Raw genomic sequence first — 19,238 nt, forward strand, 5'->3', positions numbered from 1 at the left:
CTCTCTATCGACTGGCCTGACGAGCCCCGCGAGTCTCAGTCATCCAAACTTGACGAGAGGTTTCTCAGTGGCCCTAATTCTAGGCCACAATAGAGAAAACTGCCGTTTTTCAATAATCTGCATCAAGAGATTTCCAGATCCTGGAAGCAGCCTTTCTCTGCGCGTCTCACTAATGCGGCAGCTGCTGATTTTCACCAACCTTGTGGGTTCTGTGGAACAGGGCTACTCTGCCATTCCAGCGATTGAAGATACTTTGGCCAGCCATCTTGCTCCGTTGTTTTTTCCTCTCTCATCGGAAAATCCTATATGCCAGCTGGACAAGCAGGCATGACCCTTCACACTATGGCCATCCTTCAGGCCTACCAGGCCGATGTCCTTAAGGAGATGGATGAGGGTAGTGGTGTGACTCCTGGGGCTGTGAAAGAGCTTCGCATGGCCACGGATTTGGCTTTGAGGGCCACCAAACATACCGCACGTGCGGTAGGCCGCTCTATGGCGGTAGCTGCGGAACGCCACTTATGGCTTAACCTCACTGAAATCCGCGATAAGGAGAAGGTTTTCCTCCTTGACGCCCCTATCTCACAGTCAGGGCTGTTTGGAGAGGCGGTCAACACAGTGGTTGAGAAATTTCGTGCCTCCAAGTCTCAATCGGCCACGATTAAACAGTTCATGCCCAGGAGAGTTAGGGAATCCTCCATTCCCTTCCCAGCCCAAAGACCTAGAGAACGTTCTTGTCATAGAACAGAGTTCTCTTTCATGAGAAGTGACCCAGTGCATCCCCCACCTTCTACGGTTTGGGGAGCCCGCGGTCGCCTGTTCCCCCGTCAACGACCTGACAAGCGTCTGCAGCTGAAGCGATCCGACAAACCGTCTGCCCCAGCTGCCTCGTCCCGCTCCTGACCCTTTGGTCAGAAAAAGGAGAGCTCCTCCACATACACGAGGTTGGGACAGACCGCGCAAGCATTTCTGTCCACCTCCAACCAGCTCTCCTTTCCTTACCCTGTCTCCTTCGCCACCCAGGGTGTTTCGAAGAGCAGGCCCTATTTTACCGCCTCTACTCAGCCCGGTGCGAGAGGAAGGAGACACCTTTTGTTCTCTCCCCTCTCCCCCTACACACTCTTTTACTGCCGGTTGCTTCCTCAGAAACACTCCTCTTTTTCCTCTGGAGCAGACAGGCCCGGTCATCCAGACCCCAGCATTGTTGCCTCCAATCACGTGTCAGGACGCCAAGTGCTCTCCTACACAGACAACCTCTCAACTCTATGATCTTCAATACGACACCCTCACTCAGGTATGTCATCTGCATTGCAACACCCCTCTTCCTCTTTCACATTTCTTTCCAGAATGGGAGCGCTTACAAGGGATATCGCCGTGGATTCTTCGCACAGTTTGGTTCGGCTACACTCTCCAGTTTTGCTCCAGCCCCCGCTTCAACAGGATTTTTCTAACTGTAGTTGACAGCGCCACTCAGGCTTCTGTACTACAGCAGGAAATTTCTTCCCTCCTTCTCAAAGGTGCTATAGAGGAGGTTCCTTCGGTGGAAACGAACAAGGCTTCTACAGCCGTTATTTCCTGGTTCCGAAGAAAGGCTGCGGCTTGCGTCCCATTCTAGACCTCCGCCTACTGAATTTCACCCTTTACAGAGGAAAATTCAAGAAGTTGACGTTGAAAGCCATCATATCTCAGATTCGGCCAGGAGATAATGACAATAGACAATAGACCTCAAGAATGCCTATTTTCACATCCAGGTCGTGCGGCGACACAGAAAGTTCCTCAGGTTCGCCTTTGGAGGAAGGGCGTTCCAGTACAGGGTCCTTCGGAGTTGAGGGTTTTCGGAGTTGATTCCTCTGCTGGAATCGTCCCCCTGGAGGATTCCAGTCAGAGAGGATTTGCTTTCCCGATTTCAGGGCAGGATTTGGCATCCTCGCCCAGACATGTGGAAGCTGTACGTTTGGCCGATCAGAGGCCGTCGGCATTAGGCTTTGATCTCCCAACTGACGTTCAGGAGACCATGGCTAGTGCCCTTTCTACAAGGAGACTGTATTCTTCCAAATGGAAGATTTCTGACTCTTAAGGTTTCACTTTTGTTGTCTTTATCTTCTTTGAAGTGGGTAGGGGACTTACAAGCTCTTTCTGTTAGCGAGTCATGCTTGGACTTCACTCCCGGTTTAGTCAAAGTTTCCTTGAGACCCAGGCCAGGCTATGTTCCTAAGGTTCTCTCCACAGCATTCCGCTCTCAGGTTGTTAGCCTTAACACTCTCCACCCTCCTCCTTTTTCTTCTGAGGAGGATAGGAAGCTTAATCTGCTCTGCCCAGTACGGTCTTTGAAGTCATATGTAGACCGCTCCAGCAGTTGGAGAAAATCTAACCAGCTTCTGGTTTGTTTTGGTGCTAGCCGCCGCGGGCTTGCCGAGCACAAAAAGAACTACAAAATTCGACCGCTTTACATCACTTCCCCCACCACCCCAGCTTCCTCAGATTCTGACGTTTTAGTGCTCAACTCGCGTTTGATTGCCGTCTGTATGTTTTTGTCATGGCCGAACAACAGCTACAAGGAAGAAGGCAATGGTTTTATCAGTGGAAACTAAAAAAAGAAAAGGGGAGATTGACAAATTAAAACCCAGGACGAGGATTAACAGCTTTCGTTTCACTTGCTGGCATGAGCTAAAGGAGGAGGAAGAGTATCTGACCGATGCTGACGCTTGCCTGCACACAAATGCCGTTTCCTTGGTAACCCGGATAAATTCAAATAAGCAGTGTAGTATTTCTGGTATTCCGGCCACAGCCGATTGTGTTATGATTGTAATAAAATGCCCACAGCCCAGTGTTCATTTCTACACACAAACACAGCCTCAGAGCAAGGCTCGCACAAATAAAATCAACTCATGTCAAATGTAACGTTACATTAAATGTAGTGAACATCCCCACGACTCAGTAGTACTCACAAACACTACACACCATAGCTGTGTCTGAAACCGCTCACTCGTTCACTCATTCACTAATCCCTATATAGTGTATGGCATTTGAGTGCACTATATCTGCAAGGAGTGAATGAGATGAAGTGAGTGAATTCGGACGCTGACGTTTACACTGTGCGTCGGAGAGTTGGAGCTGTCGCAGAAAAGGCTTCATCACACGTACTGATAAAACTTCTTTTATCTTACGTTACTTACTTTATAAAATAATATTAACAACAATAACAATCATAATGACTTTATTTTGTAATTATATATATACCTCCGTGCCAGCTTTGTAGTTTCATCGACTGAAATTGTAATTCTCACACTCACAGATGACGTGTCGTCGAGCGCCCTCCGGCGACCGTTAATATATCCGAATGAATTAACGGATATTTTTCAAATCCTCCACTGTAATCTCTGGTTTAAACTTGCTCGCGCCGCACTTTCATGTGCGCTCAGTTCTCTCCGCATTGGATTGTGGGAAATAGTGCTTCAGCAAGTGTACATCGAATGTACACTCGAATTCAGAGAGGATTGTGGGTAAAAGTAGTGAATGAATGTAGGGAATGATGTCGTTCACTCAGAATTCGGACACCACTACAAAATGGCCGACACCCGATATAGTGCACTATATAATGGATAGGGAGCGATTTCAGACACAGCTCATGTAAAGACTCTGTTTGGGTCTGATCAATGGGGGAATTTGCATATCATAATTAATAATTGATAATTAATAATTGTTCATACAGATTTGGATCCGACCAGTCTTACATGTTAATAAATCTCCCGATGAGGGATACTTGTCATTTTACCTGCATGCATGCATGTGTATCTCTGCAATTAATCACAAATTAATTGCGATTAATTACACGGACCATGTTTTACAAACAGGTAAAATTAATATAGTGGCCAAGCTCCTTGCGCTGCTGACAGTCTCTTCTTTTCAGCAGAGAAATCAGAGGGGTGGTGCACGCGCGTATATGATTATGCGACGTGATTGCGTCAGGTGGGGCCAGATTGCGCGAGCGCCATCATCCAATGAATTGGCGTGATTCTATTGTGCTTCAGACAATCGGCACATTCAGAGAATATCCCACTGCGCTTTCCACAGCGTCTTGTTCCATATTCAAAGAACACAGGTTAAGTAAGTAACCAGGGACGTTTTTGATTGTATTGAAACTGAAATCAGAGATTATTAGTTATTTACAGAGTTTGATAATATTTTTGTGATCTTATCTGGACGAGTTTTGTACGCTGTACAAAATTGATTTGACAGTTAAGATTTAAAACATTAATCTCAATTCAATATGTCCCTGTAACTTAATTATGTGGTAAAAAAATATATATATATATAATAAATGTACAATAAATATATAAACTTGCATTATTATCTCTTAAATGTCACTCTTAAATGAATGTGTTCGTTCGTCTTTGGCTCAAAGCCACTTGCTGCAGACTTTTCTTCACGGAAGCTTCACGTTTATTTCAAGTGAGTGACATAAGATGATCTGCAGATTTGAAGTATTTCTCCCTATTACAGTGACTTTTATGTTCTGCAGACAAACTGACCATCCTCGATTAATTTTTCCTCAGGACTTTGTAAAAACCAAAATATGACCACACCTCAGATTCTCTTAAAAGGCTGGAAAATCTCCCGATCACGGTCAGTGCCATCTGCCATTACTTCTCGAATAAAAAAAAAAAAAAACAATTTTGCGCATTGTGCCCCTGCGTCAGACTGTGGACATGATTTATAGTGATTTATAAAAATCGCGATAATCAAACATGGTTTTAATGATAATACATTTTATTTATATATATATATATATATATATATATATATTAGCATGCTGTTCTCTGTGCCTTTGTGAACCTGTTTCTTAAGAAATTAACAGAGGCTGCATTGTCTTCGATGACTCAAAATGACTCATTTACTGATGACTTTCTTTTACAATCTAAAGCCAAACAAGCTATGAGACTGAAGAACATTGTAATGGATTGGGTCCATTACACAGATCCCCACCCATCAAATAAAATAATGTGATTCAAGTCAGACTGTGCTGAGGCAAGCTTTTAGTTGAATTGCTAATTGGCCCTATTAGATTAATCAGAAATAGAGGCATGTGAAAAAAAAGTCCAAAGACAGACTTTGGAGAAATCAATTTATTTTGTGTGCAGTATAGGGCAATTCACACAGAATGCGTTTTGTGGTTAAAAACATTAGACACAGGACAGTGGAATGAAGAAAAAATGCACGTCTAAAGACGTAGTTTTTAAAAGTAGAACAACTTTTAACTTGAGTTTATTGCAGTGAATTCAAAAACATGTTCTACATAAGCAGCCCATTAGAATAGCTGTTGTGGCCAGTAGTTATTTAATCTTATTTGATGCAGTAGGTACCTTGTCAATTCCTAAACAATCTTGTCAGAAGACGCATCCCATCTGCGTTTTAGAAGGGTCATTAGCCTGCACCAAGCAAAGAATACAAGTAAAGCCTAGTTCACACTACGTGATTTTAAGCCCGATTTAAGCCCGATTTGCAAATCGTTGAGTCGCCGACAAGTCAGGGTGTTATCGCGGGCGATTAGCGGACGATTAACGCTCGCCAATCCGTTAGTGTGAAAGAGCCAACAACGCATCAAAGACAGCTCGCAGACACCTCGCAGACAGGTCACCGAGCTCAGAAAAATATCTAGCATGCTAGATATCTCGAGCAGTCGGGCGACTCAATCTCAGTGATGTCATGAGTACAGCCAATCATAGCAACGCATGGGTTGAGGACACCAGGTAAATCTTACTTTTTCTTTTTTGCATTTTTTTTTTCTCAGAGCATATCGTCGAGCAAACAGTGTGCAGCACTAGTTTCTGTCTGACGTCCATATTCGCGTGTTGTGTTCTTCTCTGCAGTTTCGCGTCATTTCTGGTTCGTTTTATTGCGTGGTTTTTCGTTACAAAACATGGTTCCCTATCGTAGTCACTTCGAGTTACGTCAGAAGTGACGGAGATTGGGGGTTTCGCATAGAAAGCCAATCCTCTTCGAGTATTAAAACACGAGCCAATGGCATGCAATGCCTTGGGGCTGCGGAAATTTGCATAGCGTACTCCGCCCTACTCCGTGAGTATAAAAGGAGGAAGTGAACGCAACCGCAGTATGTTTTCGCTTCGGAGCCAAGAGAACCTCTTCACTCCTGAAAGCACTGTTCAAGACTCTTCGAGACGAGCGTCCTCTTCAGTGTTGGTGTGACGGCGGTACCCAGCGAGATTCTGCATCGCCTGCGATCTGAGCAGTGGTCTGCCAGACTTTGCGCTTCTCCCTGGTCGCTTCAGCGCTGAAAGAGTGAATTTCCTCCTCTCATTGAAAGAGCTGCACGCGCACGTCTTTTTAAAGACGGTTCGCCCGTGCTCTTCTGGGTGTGATTGATTTCTGTCGTCATCTGATGGTCACGATCGCTGCTTTGTATGCCTGGGCATTTCAGCATGCAGCAGCAGCGTTCGTGGATGACTCATTTTCCTTCTGTGGGAACATGACCATCTCTACACTGAGGTCGAGACTCAATGATCTCACTTGAGTGAGAGTCCCGGTCCCCCCCGCTCGATCGGTTTCCTCCATAGGGGGCCCGTCGACCCGGGGACCTGGTGATTTACGGTGATGGTGTGGGATAAGCCCCGACGATTCCTCGGGCCACACCTCCCGCCTCAGTGCGAGAGCCAGCGAGCGTTAGTTCGATTCAGTCGGTTGCTTCTTCGGTGGCACCGGCTGCTTCGGGCAGCGCTCCAGATGATGATGCGATGTCGATCACAGCATCACTAGGCGGGCTTGACTCCTCGGGAAGGGAGGATGCGGCCGCGTTGCCTCCCTCGGGAGCGTCAGCGCCGCCGTGTCTGATCCCGCGATGATGGCCGTGCTATCTCGGGCGTCCGTGAGCATCGGGTGGGGGTGGAACTCCGCCCCTCCCCGATCTCTCGCGGCTGAATAATTGGTTTTTGGGTAACGCTGCCGCCTTACGGCCACGGCCAACCCCAATTTCCTTTTTTCCCCGAGTTGCATGCGGAACTGACACGCACTAAAAAATAAATAAATAAATAAAAAAAAAAAAAAAAGCGTGCTTAGTTCCCCGCCCTTCCTCCCCTCGGCGATGCGGCTGTCTGTGGGTACGCTGGGGCTCCCCCGGTCAACCGGCGGTTGCTCTCAGATGCCCCTCCAAAGCCTATGGGTTCTCGTCGTCTATGGCGGCGCGATTCTGTAGAGCGGCGGGACAGGCAGCCTCCGCCCTGCATATGATGAGCACCTACAAAGCTAGCTGCTCAGGAATGTGCACGAGGAGGTGACGGACCAAGCGAGCTGCGAGCCTGTCGCCTACCTTGTCCTTAAACGGGTCACGGAGGCGGTCGCTCGCTCCCTTGGTCAGGTGATGCCCACCGCTGTGGTCCAGGAGCATCATAATGTTCGGCGGTGCGGTCCAGGACTTTGCCCAGCACTTCTCGACCGCCTAGGAGCAGACGAAGGCGGTTTCTCTGCCCCGACGGCCAGCTGCTGCCTCCAACCAGCCGTCGGCTCGGACGCCTCCGCCAGCTCGCCGCCGAGGACGCCCCCCTGCGGCTCCCTTCCCTCCCACGCGGCCCCAGCAGCAGCCTTCAGCCGGTTCGCGTCGCGGAGGAGGCCACAGGTAAGCGTCCCAAGAAAAGAGCCCCCCCTCAGGCCGCGTGCCCCGCTAGATGCCAGGCGAAGCGATGTTCCTGAGGCGGGCCGCTCAGTGATAGTGTCATGGTTTTTCTCAGGAGGCGGTGGCAGGGCCCCTCCTTCCCCGGTGGAGGGCCGGTGGAGAATCTTTTGTTCTAGCTAGCTCCCTGAGCTGGTTGAGGAAAAGCTGACACTGTCATTGAGCACACAGACTGGAATGAGCGCGCACGACGTCCAGTGCGTTGCCCCGTTCATTCCTCTCTGTCTCGGAGGGCGCGGAAGGGTGCGTGTGTCGTCCCCGGGCTACGCCAATCCCTTCCCCCTCTGTCGCCAGACCCCCGGCAGAACAGACCCCCGTGGAACGCTCTGCCTTCCCTGGTCTCTTCTGTCGGGGAGCGGGTTTCGACGGTGCATCCGGACGGGGTAACTCCTGCACGCATGCCGGTCGACCCGCCTCGCTGCCCCTCCGGGGGGACGTCTGTGGTTCGCATGACCCCGTTGGCTCACTTCCTGGAAGCCTGGCTAGCGCTTCCCGGGGTTCCCGCTGGGTCATCAGAACGATCGGATTCGGCTACGCGATTCAGTTCGCACGGTCTCTTCCCCGCTTCAGGGGAGTTCGCTCCACGATGGTTGGTGGCAATGCCCCAGTCTTGAGAGCGGAGATTGCGACCCTGCTGGCGAAGGGTGCAATCGAGACGGTCCCTCCAGCCGAGGTGAGGTCCGGGCTTTACAGCCCCTACTTCATTGTCCCCAAGAAAGACCGGTGGGTTACGACCGATCCTGGACCTGCGCATTTTGAACCGTTCTCTCCATCGACTACCGTTCAAAATGCTCACGGCCAAACGCATTTTCGAATGTGTTCGGTATCAGGATTGGTTTGCAGCGATCGACCTGAAGGACGCGTACTTCCATGTCTCCATTCTCCCTCGACACAGACCGTTTCTTCGGTTTGCCTTCGAGGGCCAGGCATACCAGTACGCCGTTCTCCCATTCGGGTTAGCTCTGTCCCCTCGCGTCTTCACGAAGATCGTCGAGGCAGCCCTTGTTCCCCTTCGCGAACACGGGGTTCGCATCCTGAACTATCTCGACGACTGGCTGTTACTAGCACACTCTCGAGCTCAGGTTTGCGAACACAGAGACCTGGTGCTACGGCACCTAGCCCGTCTGGGCCTTCGGGTCAACCGGGAAAAGAGCAAACTTTGCCCCGTGCAGAGGATCTCTTTTCTCGGCATGGAGATAGACTCGGTCGCCATGTCCGCGCAGCTCACGAACGAGCGCGCGCACTCACTGCTGGCTTGTCTTCGACAGTTCGAGGGCAAGAGTGCGGTTCCACTGAAACTTTTCAGAGGCTCCTGGGGCATATGGCATCCGCGGCCGCGGCAACGCCGCTCGGTTTGCTTCATATGAGACCGCTTCAGCTGTGGCTTCGCGATCGAGTCCCGAGGTGGGCATGGCATCGCGGCTCGCTCCGAGTTCCAGTGACTCCGACGTGCCGCCGATCCTTCTTCCCGTGGTCGAACCTCAGCTTTTTACGGACAGGGTCCCTATTCAGCGAGTTTCCAGGCATCTCGTTGTCTCCACGGATGCGTCTACCACGGGTTGGGGTGCCATGTGCAATGGGCATGCAGCCGCCGGTTCCTGGACAGGAGCCCAGCGCCTCATGCACATCAATTGCCTCGAGCTGTTGGCAGTACGGCTCGCCCGGCACCGCTTCCGAGCGTGCTCTAGGGCCAGCATGTGCTTGTCCGCTCAGACAACACTACGGCAGTAGCGTACATCAACCACCAGGGGGGGTCTACGCTCGCGCCGGTTGTCGCAGCTCGCCCGCCACCTCTTGATATGGAGTCAGAAGCACCTGAGGTCCCTTCGTGCAGTTACATTCCTGGAGACCGGAATCGGGCAGCCGCGAGCTGTCCCGGGCCCGTCCCATCTCCGGCGAATGGCGACTCCATCCCCAGTCGGTCCAGCTGATTTGGGACCAGTTCGGGGAGGCACAGTTAGACCTGTTCGCCTCTCGGGACTCGTCCCACTGCGCCCAGTTATTCTCTGACCCGCGGCTCTCTCGGCTCGGATGCGCTGGCGCACAGCTGGCCACGGGGCCCACGCAAGTGTGCGTTCCCCCAGTGAGCCTCCTTGCACGGGTGTTGTGCAAGATCAAGGAGGACGAGGAGCAGGTCTTGCTGGTAGCCCCCTACTGGCCCACCAAGACGTGGTTCTCCGAACTCTTGCTCCTCGCGACAGCACCTCCTTGGCCTATTCCTCTGAGACCGGACCTACTCTCTCAGAGACGGGGCACTCTGTGGCACCCTCGTCCCGATCTTGGAGGCTGCACGTGTGGCTCCAGGACGGGACGAGGCAGGTTTGAGTTCGCTGCCACCTGCGGTGGCGGCAACCATCACTTCCGCAAGAGCGTCGTCCACGTGACACCTTTATGCGTTGAAGTGAAACCTCTTCGTCAATTGGTGTTCTTCTCGCTGAGAAGACCCCCGGAGATGTTCGATCGGAGTCATGCTTCCTTCCTGCAAGAGGGGTTGGAGCGCAGGCTGTCGCCCTCCACCCTTTGGATTATGTCGCGGCCATTGCCGCGTCTCATGATGCAGTGAAAGGTAAGTCTATGGGAAGCATGACCTGGTCATCAGGTTCCTGAGGGGAGTGAGGGGGCTAAATCCGCCTCCCTCCCCTCCTGCCCTCTGGGGACCTCTCAGTAGACCTGGGTGCTCTGCAGAGGCCTCCCCTGGAGCCTTTGCAGTCGGTAGAGTTTTTGCCCTGTCCTATGTGACAGCACTCCTGATTGCATTGGTATCCATCAGGAGAGTAAGGGACCTGCACGCACTCTCTGTTGACGAAGTGTGCCTGGAGTTCGGGCCGGCTTACTCTCACGTATTCCTGAGACCCCGGCCTGGATATATGCCCAAGGTTCCTACCACTCCCCTCCGGGACCTGGTGGTGAACCTGCAAGCGCTGCCCCTGGAGGAGGCAGACCCAGCCTTGGCACTGCTCTGTCCGGTACGTGCTCTCCGCACCTATGTCGACAGAACGCAGTGTTTCAGGACCTCAGACCAGCTCTTTGTCTGTCATGGGGGGAGCCAGAAGGGAAGGGCTCTCTCAAAGCAACGGCTGTCCCACTGGATAGTGGATGCCATTGCTTTGTCTTACCAGCAGCAAGGCCTTCCGTGCCCCCTTGGTGTGACGGCCCATTCCACTCGGAGTGTAGCCTCCTCTTGGGCTTTAGCGCACGGCGCCTCGCTAACAGACATCTGCAGAGCTGCAGGCTGGGCGACACCCAACACCTTCGCCAGATTCTATAATCTGCGAATTGAGCCGGTATCCTCTCACGTACTCGTTTCGGCCAGTTCTGGATCCGCTCAGGTGTCTTCGCTTGCTCGCCACTCCACTCCCCGGACTGGATAAGTGCGATATTTCCTCAGTTCTTCCATTGAAGTCTTGAGTCCTCCAGCACCGACGATGCGGGCACCACTGCGTTGCTCTGGATGCTAGCTAGGTGCCTCCATGCGCACGGTTCCCCATGGTAACCGTCTCATGTGTATTATCCACTGTAAGCCTCTCTGAGCATGTGTCTTCCCTTGGCAAGCCATCTGCCACCCCTGGAGTTTAAATCAGTAGCCACCTGCGGTTGGTACTCCAGTGTTCCATATGCGTTCCTATGTGGCCATATGTGTATTCTTAAGTCCTCCCTTCGGTAGGCAGCTGGTAGCATGTCCCCTTCGGGATATGTTCCCAGTGTACCTTGGTAATCCTGTGTCAAAGTCGGATCCCCAAAAAAAAAAAAAAAAAAAAAGAGGTAAGGCTCGGGGGTTCAGTCTTTCGCAGGGCACTGGAAGACAGCTTGAAGATGGCGTGATGGCACAGACCCCCAATCTCCGTCACTTCTGACGTAACTCGAAGTGACTACGATAGGGAACGTCTCGGTTACGTATGTAACCCTCGTTCCCTGAGTAGGGAACGGAGACGTTACGTCTCCCTGCCACTTCTGCTGTATCGCTGGGTAGAGGCCGAGTTCAGTCTTGGCTCCTCAGCGAAGACATACTGCGGTTGCGTTCACTTCCTCCTTTTATACTCACGGAGTAGGGCGGAGTACGCTATGCAAATTTCCGCAGCCCCAAGGCATTGCATGCCATTGGCTCGTGTTTTAATACTCGAAGAGGATTGGCTTTCTATGCGAAACCCCCAATCTCCGTCACTTCTGACGTAACGTCTCCGTTCCCTACTCAGGGAACGAGGGTTACATACGTAACCGAGACGTTTCTAGACCAGATAGAATCGTGTTGTTGTCAACTCGTTATTTATTTGATTATTTTCATGATTTAGACCATACCATAGTACTGAAACAGCTCTCATTGAGTCACAAATGATATGCTCTTATCATCCGATCGTGGTTGTATCTCTATGTAGTGCGTTGTTAACTCGTGTAGTGAGTTACCTCCTGTTGTGGATCAATCACGTTGTGTTGTGTGGTGTGAACAGCTAAACAACTTGAACACTCATGATTTCACTGAGAGCAAGTCATGTAGTGTGAACCGCACAGTTCAGCCCGACATTTTAAAATCATGTAGTGTGAACTAGGCTTAAGGAGATTGCTGAAATTACTTAAATTGGACTAAGAGCTGTCAAGCACATTATTAGAACTTGGAAGGATAGTGATGAACCATCACAGCGAAAAAAAAATGTGTTCGGAAAACAATCGTGAATTGCCATGGGCGGAGATCACGTTTGGTTGAGTCGAATTGTTGATAATCGACAATAGAAGTTACAGCAATGTAATGGTGAAAGTAAGAGCATTTCCACACGCACTATGAAACGAGAGCTCAAGTGATTGGGAATGAACAGAAAAGGGTTAAGTTTGCAAGGAAACAGAGCAATTCAAAAAGGTCATGTGGTCTGATGAGTCCAGATTTACCCTGTTCCAGAGTGATGGGCACATCAGGGTAGGAGCGGGCACATGAAGCGACGCATAATCCCTACTGTACAAGCTTGTGGAGGCAGTGTTATGATCTTGGGTTGCTTCACTTGGTCAGGCCAGAAATGAGTTCTTTAGGTCAGCTGACTACCTGAATATACTGAATGATTAGGCTTTCCCATTAATGGCCACCACAGAGTCACGATGTTAACCCCATCGAGAATCTTTGGGATGTGCTGGAGAAGACTACGCTGTCGTTCACCTCTCCTATCCTCAACACAAGATGTTGTGAAAAATTATTACAACTTTGAAGTCTGGGCTGAAATAAAAGTTGAAACATTGCTGTTTTGAAATGCAAAACATTGCATGATATATATGCAAAGTGGTAACAAGGCATGATGGATCCATGTTCTCATTCTGTCTATTCCAAATTCTGACTCTACCATGTGATTGGTTGATTAGATAATTGCATTAATGAGAAATTGAACAGGTGTTCCTAATAATCATTTAGGTGAGTATGTGTGTGTGCATATATATATATATATATATATATATTCAGATGCAAAAGCCTCTAAATGCCATTTGAAATGTTCTTCTTTAATGATTTTTATCAAACTTGTGTATTTAAGTTCAGTAATTTCACTTAAATAACAATTAATAGGTAATTATCATTGCCATTTAAGTGAAATCACTGAACTTAAATATAAAAGCTTAATAAAAATGATCATTCTAGAAGAAAATTTCAAATGGCACATAGAGGCTTTTGCATCTGAACTCTTCTTCATATATATATATATATATATATATATATATATATGTATGCATGCCCTTACAATATCAGTTTTGTATCAGCACTCTTTGTATTTTTTTTCAAAAGTTACAGTATAAGCAGTTGGTAAGTAAGTAATTAATTAATTATTTTAAAGGCCTTTAAATGACTTTAACTGAAGTCATCAAACAAATCAACACATTATATGTTCAGTCTTTTTTTTCTTCAATCAAAATGTTGGTGCTCCTATAATTTCTGTTTGCAGCTTTATTGTACCATGAAGTTGGTTTACCAACAGTATTTTTTTCACATGATTTGATTTCAAAGTGCGATTTAAAATTATACGATGAAGTATTTTATTATACTAAATTATTTAATTAAATTTAATTAAGCTATTATGTGTACATGATGTGATAAAGCTATTTTAAACACTGACTGTTTCATTTTGAGTTTAGAGTATGTGAAGAAATTTTGCATATATATATATATATATATATATATATATATTATTTATTTGTTTATTTATTTATTTCATGCAGAAATTGCAAGGGAATTGGCTCCAAAGTCTGACAGCAAGCTGAAGGGAATCTCTACCACCCGGCTCAACCCACAGCACCACCTCTGGTATGCAGTGCAAACAGGCAGGCATTTTTTGCTTACCAACTCCTTCTCTTTGTATCTCTGCCTCAGGCATTTGATTTTTTTGTCTGCCTATCCTACCCCAAAGGCCAGCATTAAAACACAATGGCAAACAAGAAGACCCTCCTAATTGCACATGGTTGAAAAAAAAAAGTTATTGTTAATTGCCACAAGGTATGCATATTATCCCATTAATCATGTTAACATATTTTAAATCCTGATCTGTCTGTCCTTTAGGCATCTAGTTTGTGAGGACGCCCTGCCATGTGATGTAGAAGACAGCCATCCTCCTTTCCGGTACCTCTTGGCATTTCTTCAGCGAGGTGAGTGTTTATGTTCTCCAAGATGGAGAAATGCAAGCTTTTACCTGTTTCACCCAAAAGGTTTTTGTTGCTAGAGCTAGCAACAACAACAGTACGAGGAATGAGTTAAGGAATTATACGGTGACTACGGCTTGTAATGACTTGCCCGTAACAGGGAAGAGCTACAAATGGTCAGGGTAGCTGAACATGTAGTTGTCAAGTCAAGTCAAATCACCTTCATTTATATAGCGCTTTTAACAATATAGATTGTTTCAAAGCAGCTTTTCAGTGATCGTAGGAAATTGAAATAACAGAGATTGTTTGGGATTTACAGCAGTTCTAGAATATTCCGTTGTAAAGATCATTATTTATTTACTTAGGAGCCACTTACACGACACCGTTTTAACTAAAAACAGAAAACTTTTAATGCGTTCTGGCCGTTCATTTGCACAACGACGTTGTGTGAGTTGTAGACTCAAAGAATGATTTATATCTAATACATTAATACATAATTAGAGATTATTAAACTAAATAAAGCTTGAGATGGGTGTGATGTTCACCTTCAGGGAATGCATGGTCCGTTTGTTGCACATGCCCCTTCAGTTCCATTTAAAATGTGAATCACACAGTTAAGTTCTTTAATGATTCATACTGTAGTGCACTGATTTCATCAGATCACTGTGGGAAAAAGTGCTGCCTAGGTTAACACTAGGACACAAAGGTATTTGTATCAGCACTTGCTTTTGTTAGGGTCCTGCTGTTATCTTTGGAACTAAACTCTGAGGTCTTTATGTAAAATGGGAGAGTCACAGAAAACAGATTTATCTTATTCTTCTTGAGAGAGTGATCCAACTGTGAGCGGCTGGTTCAGCTTTCAAGAGCCCCAGCCCCCTGCTGGCAGCCTGACTCTCCTGCAGAACCCCCCTATCGGAAGGGCTCGCAGCAGGCTTGACTTGTGTGTGATAAGCATTCTGCTGGTGTACCCAAACCCACTCAACAATCTGACAGTGATTTTAAAAAGACAGGAACATAAAGGAACATCACCCATGCCCACTTTTTCTCCAACGCACTGATTGTTTCACATAATCATTTATGATTTCAGTTGTGTGCACATACCAAAATGCTCATTAACACTTTAATGAATAAAAACAAAGTACAGCTGATATTTTAAACAGACTTTTTGTTTCCTCCCTTGCAAAATATTATTGTTTTATCTGTGTAGGTGGTCAGTGAACGGAATTGACAGTTACAGTTCTTTCAAAATCAAAAATTCATGGAACAGAGCAAGTGAAAAAAAAAACAGTGTTAAAAACTGTCTTCTTAGTACCAATTTGTGTATTTGTGCACAATTCTATGTCATTTAGTAGTATAGTGCGAGGAGTGCGTTTACACTAAAAACACAAATTTGAGCTGTCAGGAAAAGTTAGTTTCATGTCATTCGTCATTGCTTGGTTACGTTACATCTGTGAAAAAAAAGAGAAGAAGGTCCAGCTACAGTGCCACGTGGTAAGGCCCTGATATGCTTAAAACAAAATCTTGAACATTTTGTTTGGTCGGTCAAGGTCAGACGTTTGCACTTCAAAACCTGAAAACACCTCAGACCTGCTTTATAGTAGAAACTGAAGTTGTAATTCTGACTGAAAGAGACACTGACACTGTTTAATTTTTTTTATGTTTAAGGCTATACAGCTGCTTGCTTTAAGGCTTGTATAAAGTGCTATAAAAATAAACATAAAATGACTTGACTAGAGTGCCAACTTGCAGAGCTCATGCAAAGATTTCTTTATTAACTGGCATTTTCTTGTCATTTTTGTTGTGTTTATTTTGTTATTGAGAGGAAAACACGCAGAACATTCATCTAAACACCACTCCCTACAGCGTGGGCTGCATCGGGATGTTTGCTAACATTTTTTTACACAAGACCTACAGTATAAACCTCAGAAGAGTATGTATGTCAGAATGGAAATTCGTGCATGAACTTTGGGACACAAAATTATAGGCATATAATACACCCAAGTCGATGCATTATTATTTTCTTTTTGTATTAGTATTGTACTACTAATTTAATAATTTAAAAAGATAATAATCTTGATTTATTATATGTAGTTAAATAAACGCTTTAAGAATCCATACAACTGTTGCAGCAGATGATTATTGTTCTGTTGATGATAGCAAGGTTTGATCTTTGGCTGACCAATCAGTGGAAAGAGTTTCATTCCCAACCACAACCAACATTCAAGCTGTTTATTCATTTTCTACCCCTGACTGTAAAACGAAAAATCAAGCTAAATTATATTATTTTTTTTGTTTGTTTTTCTTAAAGAATTTTTCTCATTTTCTAATTTTTCTACTTTCCATATAAAAAAATGAACAAATGATACACTGATTCGTGGCTGATAACTGAATATTTATTTAACACAATAGCAATTTTTCGCTAGAAAGTGGAAAACGTTAGTCAAAATCAGATCAAAATCAGAAAACTGACAACTAAAACCAACTCTGACACCATCTTTATTTTTTAGTTTAACTGTCACAGAATGAAACGCACAGGATTGTTGGATATCAAAGGCAAAATTGATCAGATAAATGTATCTCAGGAGACAAGAAGTGAAGGTAACATTGGATTCAGAAATGCCTTGAGGCTTTCCTGCCTTTGAATGTGTCCTCTGAAGTCAGCATTGTTAAGCTGTAACTGCATTACAGCATTGCACTGTCACTGGCCAAACTGTGTTATTACAGGCCTTTACAATAAGTCGAAAAAATCTTCTTTTTTTGACATTGTTGATAATCTCAACTAATCATTTCATCCATAGCAACAACTAAGAGACTATACAAGATTTAAAAGCTTCTTTTTTTTTAAACAACAAAGGCAGGTACCTACTAAAAAAAAGTAGTTTACAAATTTGGTCTTTCTGTTTTCTTAGATGGCTCTTTGGACTCAGTGAGTGTACTTGCCACCAAAGAAATGCTTTTTCTCCTTGATGAAGACCACCAATGGAGCAAGAGTCAACCTGAGGGCCAAATGAGCAGTGGGAAGGTGACCGTTCAGGAAACTCAGCCAATCAGTTGCCTCAGCTCCATTTATCTGTTCTCTTCCAATCCATGCCAGGTGGACTTAAAACTTTATGATGAGGTGTGTGCTCACGCATCTTTACATGTTTTCACTTGAGCCACTGAGAACTTAAAGGACAAGTTTTTTTTTTTTTTTTTTTTTTACAATTAATTACCAGTTAATTGCCCTGTTAATTGTAATTAAATTATTATTATTTTTTTTTTTCACAGATGACCAAGAAAGAAAAGACATGGTCTTTACATGCTGAAGATGAAGGGCTGGTACAAGACCTGGTGGACTGGATCACAAATCAGTGGGAAAAAATGTTTGGCGTCAAACTGGCTACTATCAAGCAGTGACCTCTTGCCACAGTGTTAAAGAAAGCACATACCTAACAAAATGAAGACTCATGCCTCAATCGACCTGCTTTTAATCCATATTACTGTCTTTGTGTAAATGTGGGCTGTTTGTCTTTTTGTCTCCAAATTGCCCTAAAAAATTCCCTTTTTACCTGCTCTTGGTTGTGCAAATTGTACAGTAACAATGCTGCAATTCTGAGTGTCTTTTTGACTTTGTACAACAAAACACCAATACACCTTATAATACACAACTATGCATGCTTTAAGTTGATTTATTTTGAATTTTTTTAGATGGTTGGAATATGGAATTGACGGGGTTTTTGTTTCTCAGGGTGAAAAGCCTTTCATTGTACTCTCAGAAAGGTTCATAATTTGGTTATGCCTGTCACAGGATAATAACAGCTTTATTTGTGTGTTGGTGGTGTTAATGAAATGCTAGTTGTTAAGACATGTTGCTGAACTAAATACCATCTTACTCTTTGAAACATTCTGTTGTAGAAGTTTCTCAACTGCACATTGATTTTCTGCGATGAATCACTTGCAGAATTTTGTGTTGATTTGTTTTATAAGGAAACCGGGATACATGTATCTCATAAATGTAAAGTTTAACAATTGTTTTTGTTCTTGCCAAGTAACAAAATATTCTATTCCAGCACTTCTATAGAGCATGTAAAGAGAGCTAGTGACTACACTTTAAAACGTAATGGTCATGGGAAAGGAAACCTCAAATGGCTGTGAAGAGCCTGAAGAGAATATTTTATATAACCACATGCAGTTTTGTACCATGTCATTTGTGTCATTCAGATGTTTTGCACTTTTATTTCTTTATAATTGGTCTAAAATAATAGTGAAATGGCACATTGTTGTTAACAAAGTTGAAAGCATATTGTCAGTCAATTTAAAATGTATTTAATGTGTATTTATTTATATTTGTACTGGTCTCCAATAAGGAAACATGATAACTTTTATTTTTCTAAACATAATAAAGTGTTCAAATCTTATCCATCTTTTCATTGTGTCCTATCAATGGCTGAGAAATAAGGATACACAAATTGATTGTTGCACATATAGGTTAAGTGGTGTATGCTATGACATTTTATAATATAGGTACAGTAAGTATTTTATCTTATGACATTTGTTTTTTTCATTCAGCACTCAGCAGACATATTTTATATAGAAACGGCTGCACAGAAATAATTGAGTTTGTTTTCTGGTTTATATAAGAACATGCAAAAATCCTTTGTAAATCTTGCATAGGCATGTCAAGCCTATGCTTAAAGTTAAGGTTGTGTGTCCCAAATGAGTATGCCTTTTAAATTCCAGTGAAATTCTGAATTGAGGTAACAAACAAGATACAGAACTGCATTGTGAATTTGAATTAAATGAAGTAGAATTAAATGTATAATTTTAACTAAAGAATGTTCATCAAGACCAACTTTTCAGACAGAGAGATGAGGCAAATAGTCACATCAGACAGACATGATGCTACATTATTTATTATGTACTATTTCATACATTTAATTAATTTAAACTTTATTTTGTAGTGAGAACACTTTAT

The 19,238-nt window shown here is 45.2% G+C and overlaps 1 protein-coding gene across 2 annotated transcripts in view; it reads left to right on the forward strand.

Annotated features, from left to right (window-relative positions):
• stk11ip (serine/threonine kinase 11 interacting protein) overlaps positions 1–18,681 on the forward strand; it is a 59,451-nt gene extending 40,770 nt beyond the window's left edge. Inside the window, exons 23-26 of one of the 2 annotated variants that reach the window (XM_039655928.2) lie at positions 13,868–13,952; positions 14,205–14,290; positions 17,194–17,402; positions 17,552–18,681. In XM_039655928.2, the coding sequence (XP_039511862.2) occupies positions 13,868–13,952; positions 14,205–14,290; positions 17,194–17,402; positions 17,552–17,680 (509 nt within the window). In that variant the 3' untranslated portion in view covers positions 17,681–18,681. Of the gene's footprint in view, positions 1–13,867; positions 13,970–14,204; positions 14,291–17,193; positions 17,403–17,551 lie in introns of those variants that run through there. The other variant, XR_005620108.2, reaches the window with a different exon arrangement.
• The last annotated feature ends 557 nt before the right edge of the window (positions 18,682–19,238 follow it).

This window comes from Pimephales promelas, chromosome 8 (genome assembly GCF_988280905.1).
Source record: "Pimephales promelas chromosome 8, fPimPro1.hap1.1, whole genome shotgun sequence".
In the NCBI taxonomy this organism is placed as follows: Eukaryota; Metazoa; Chordata; class Actinopteri; order Cypriniformes; family Leuciscidae; genus Pimephales; species Pimephales promelas.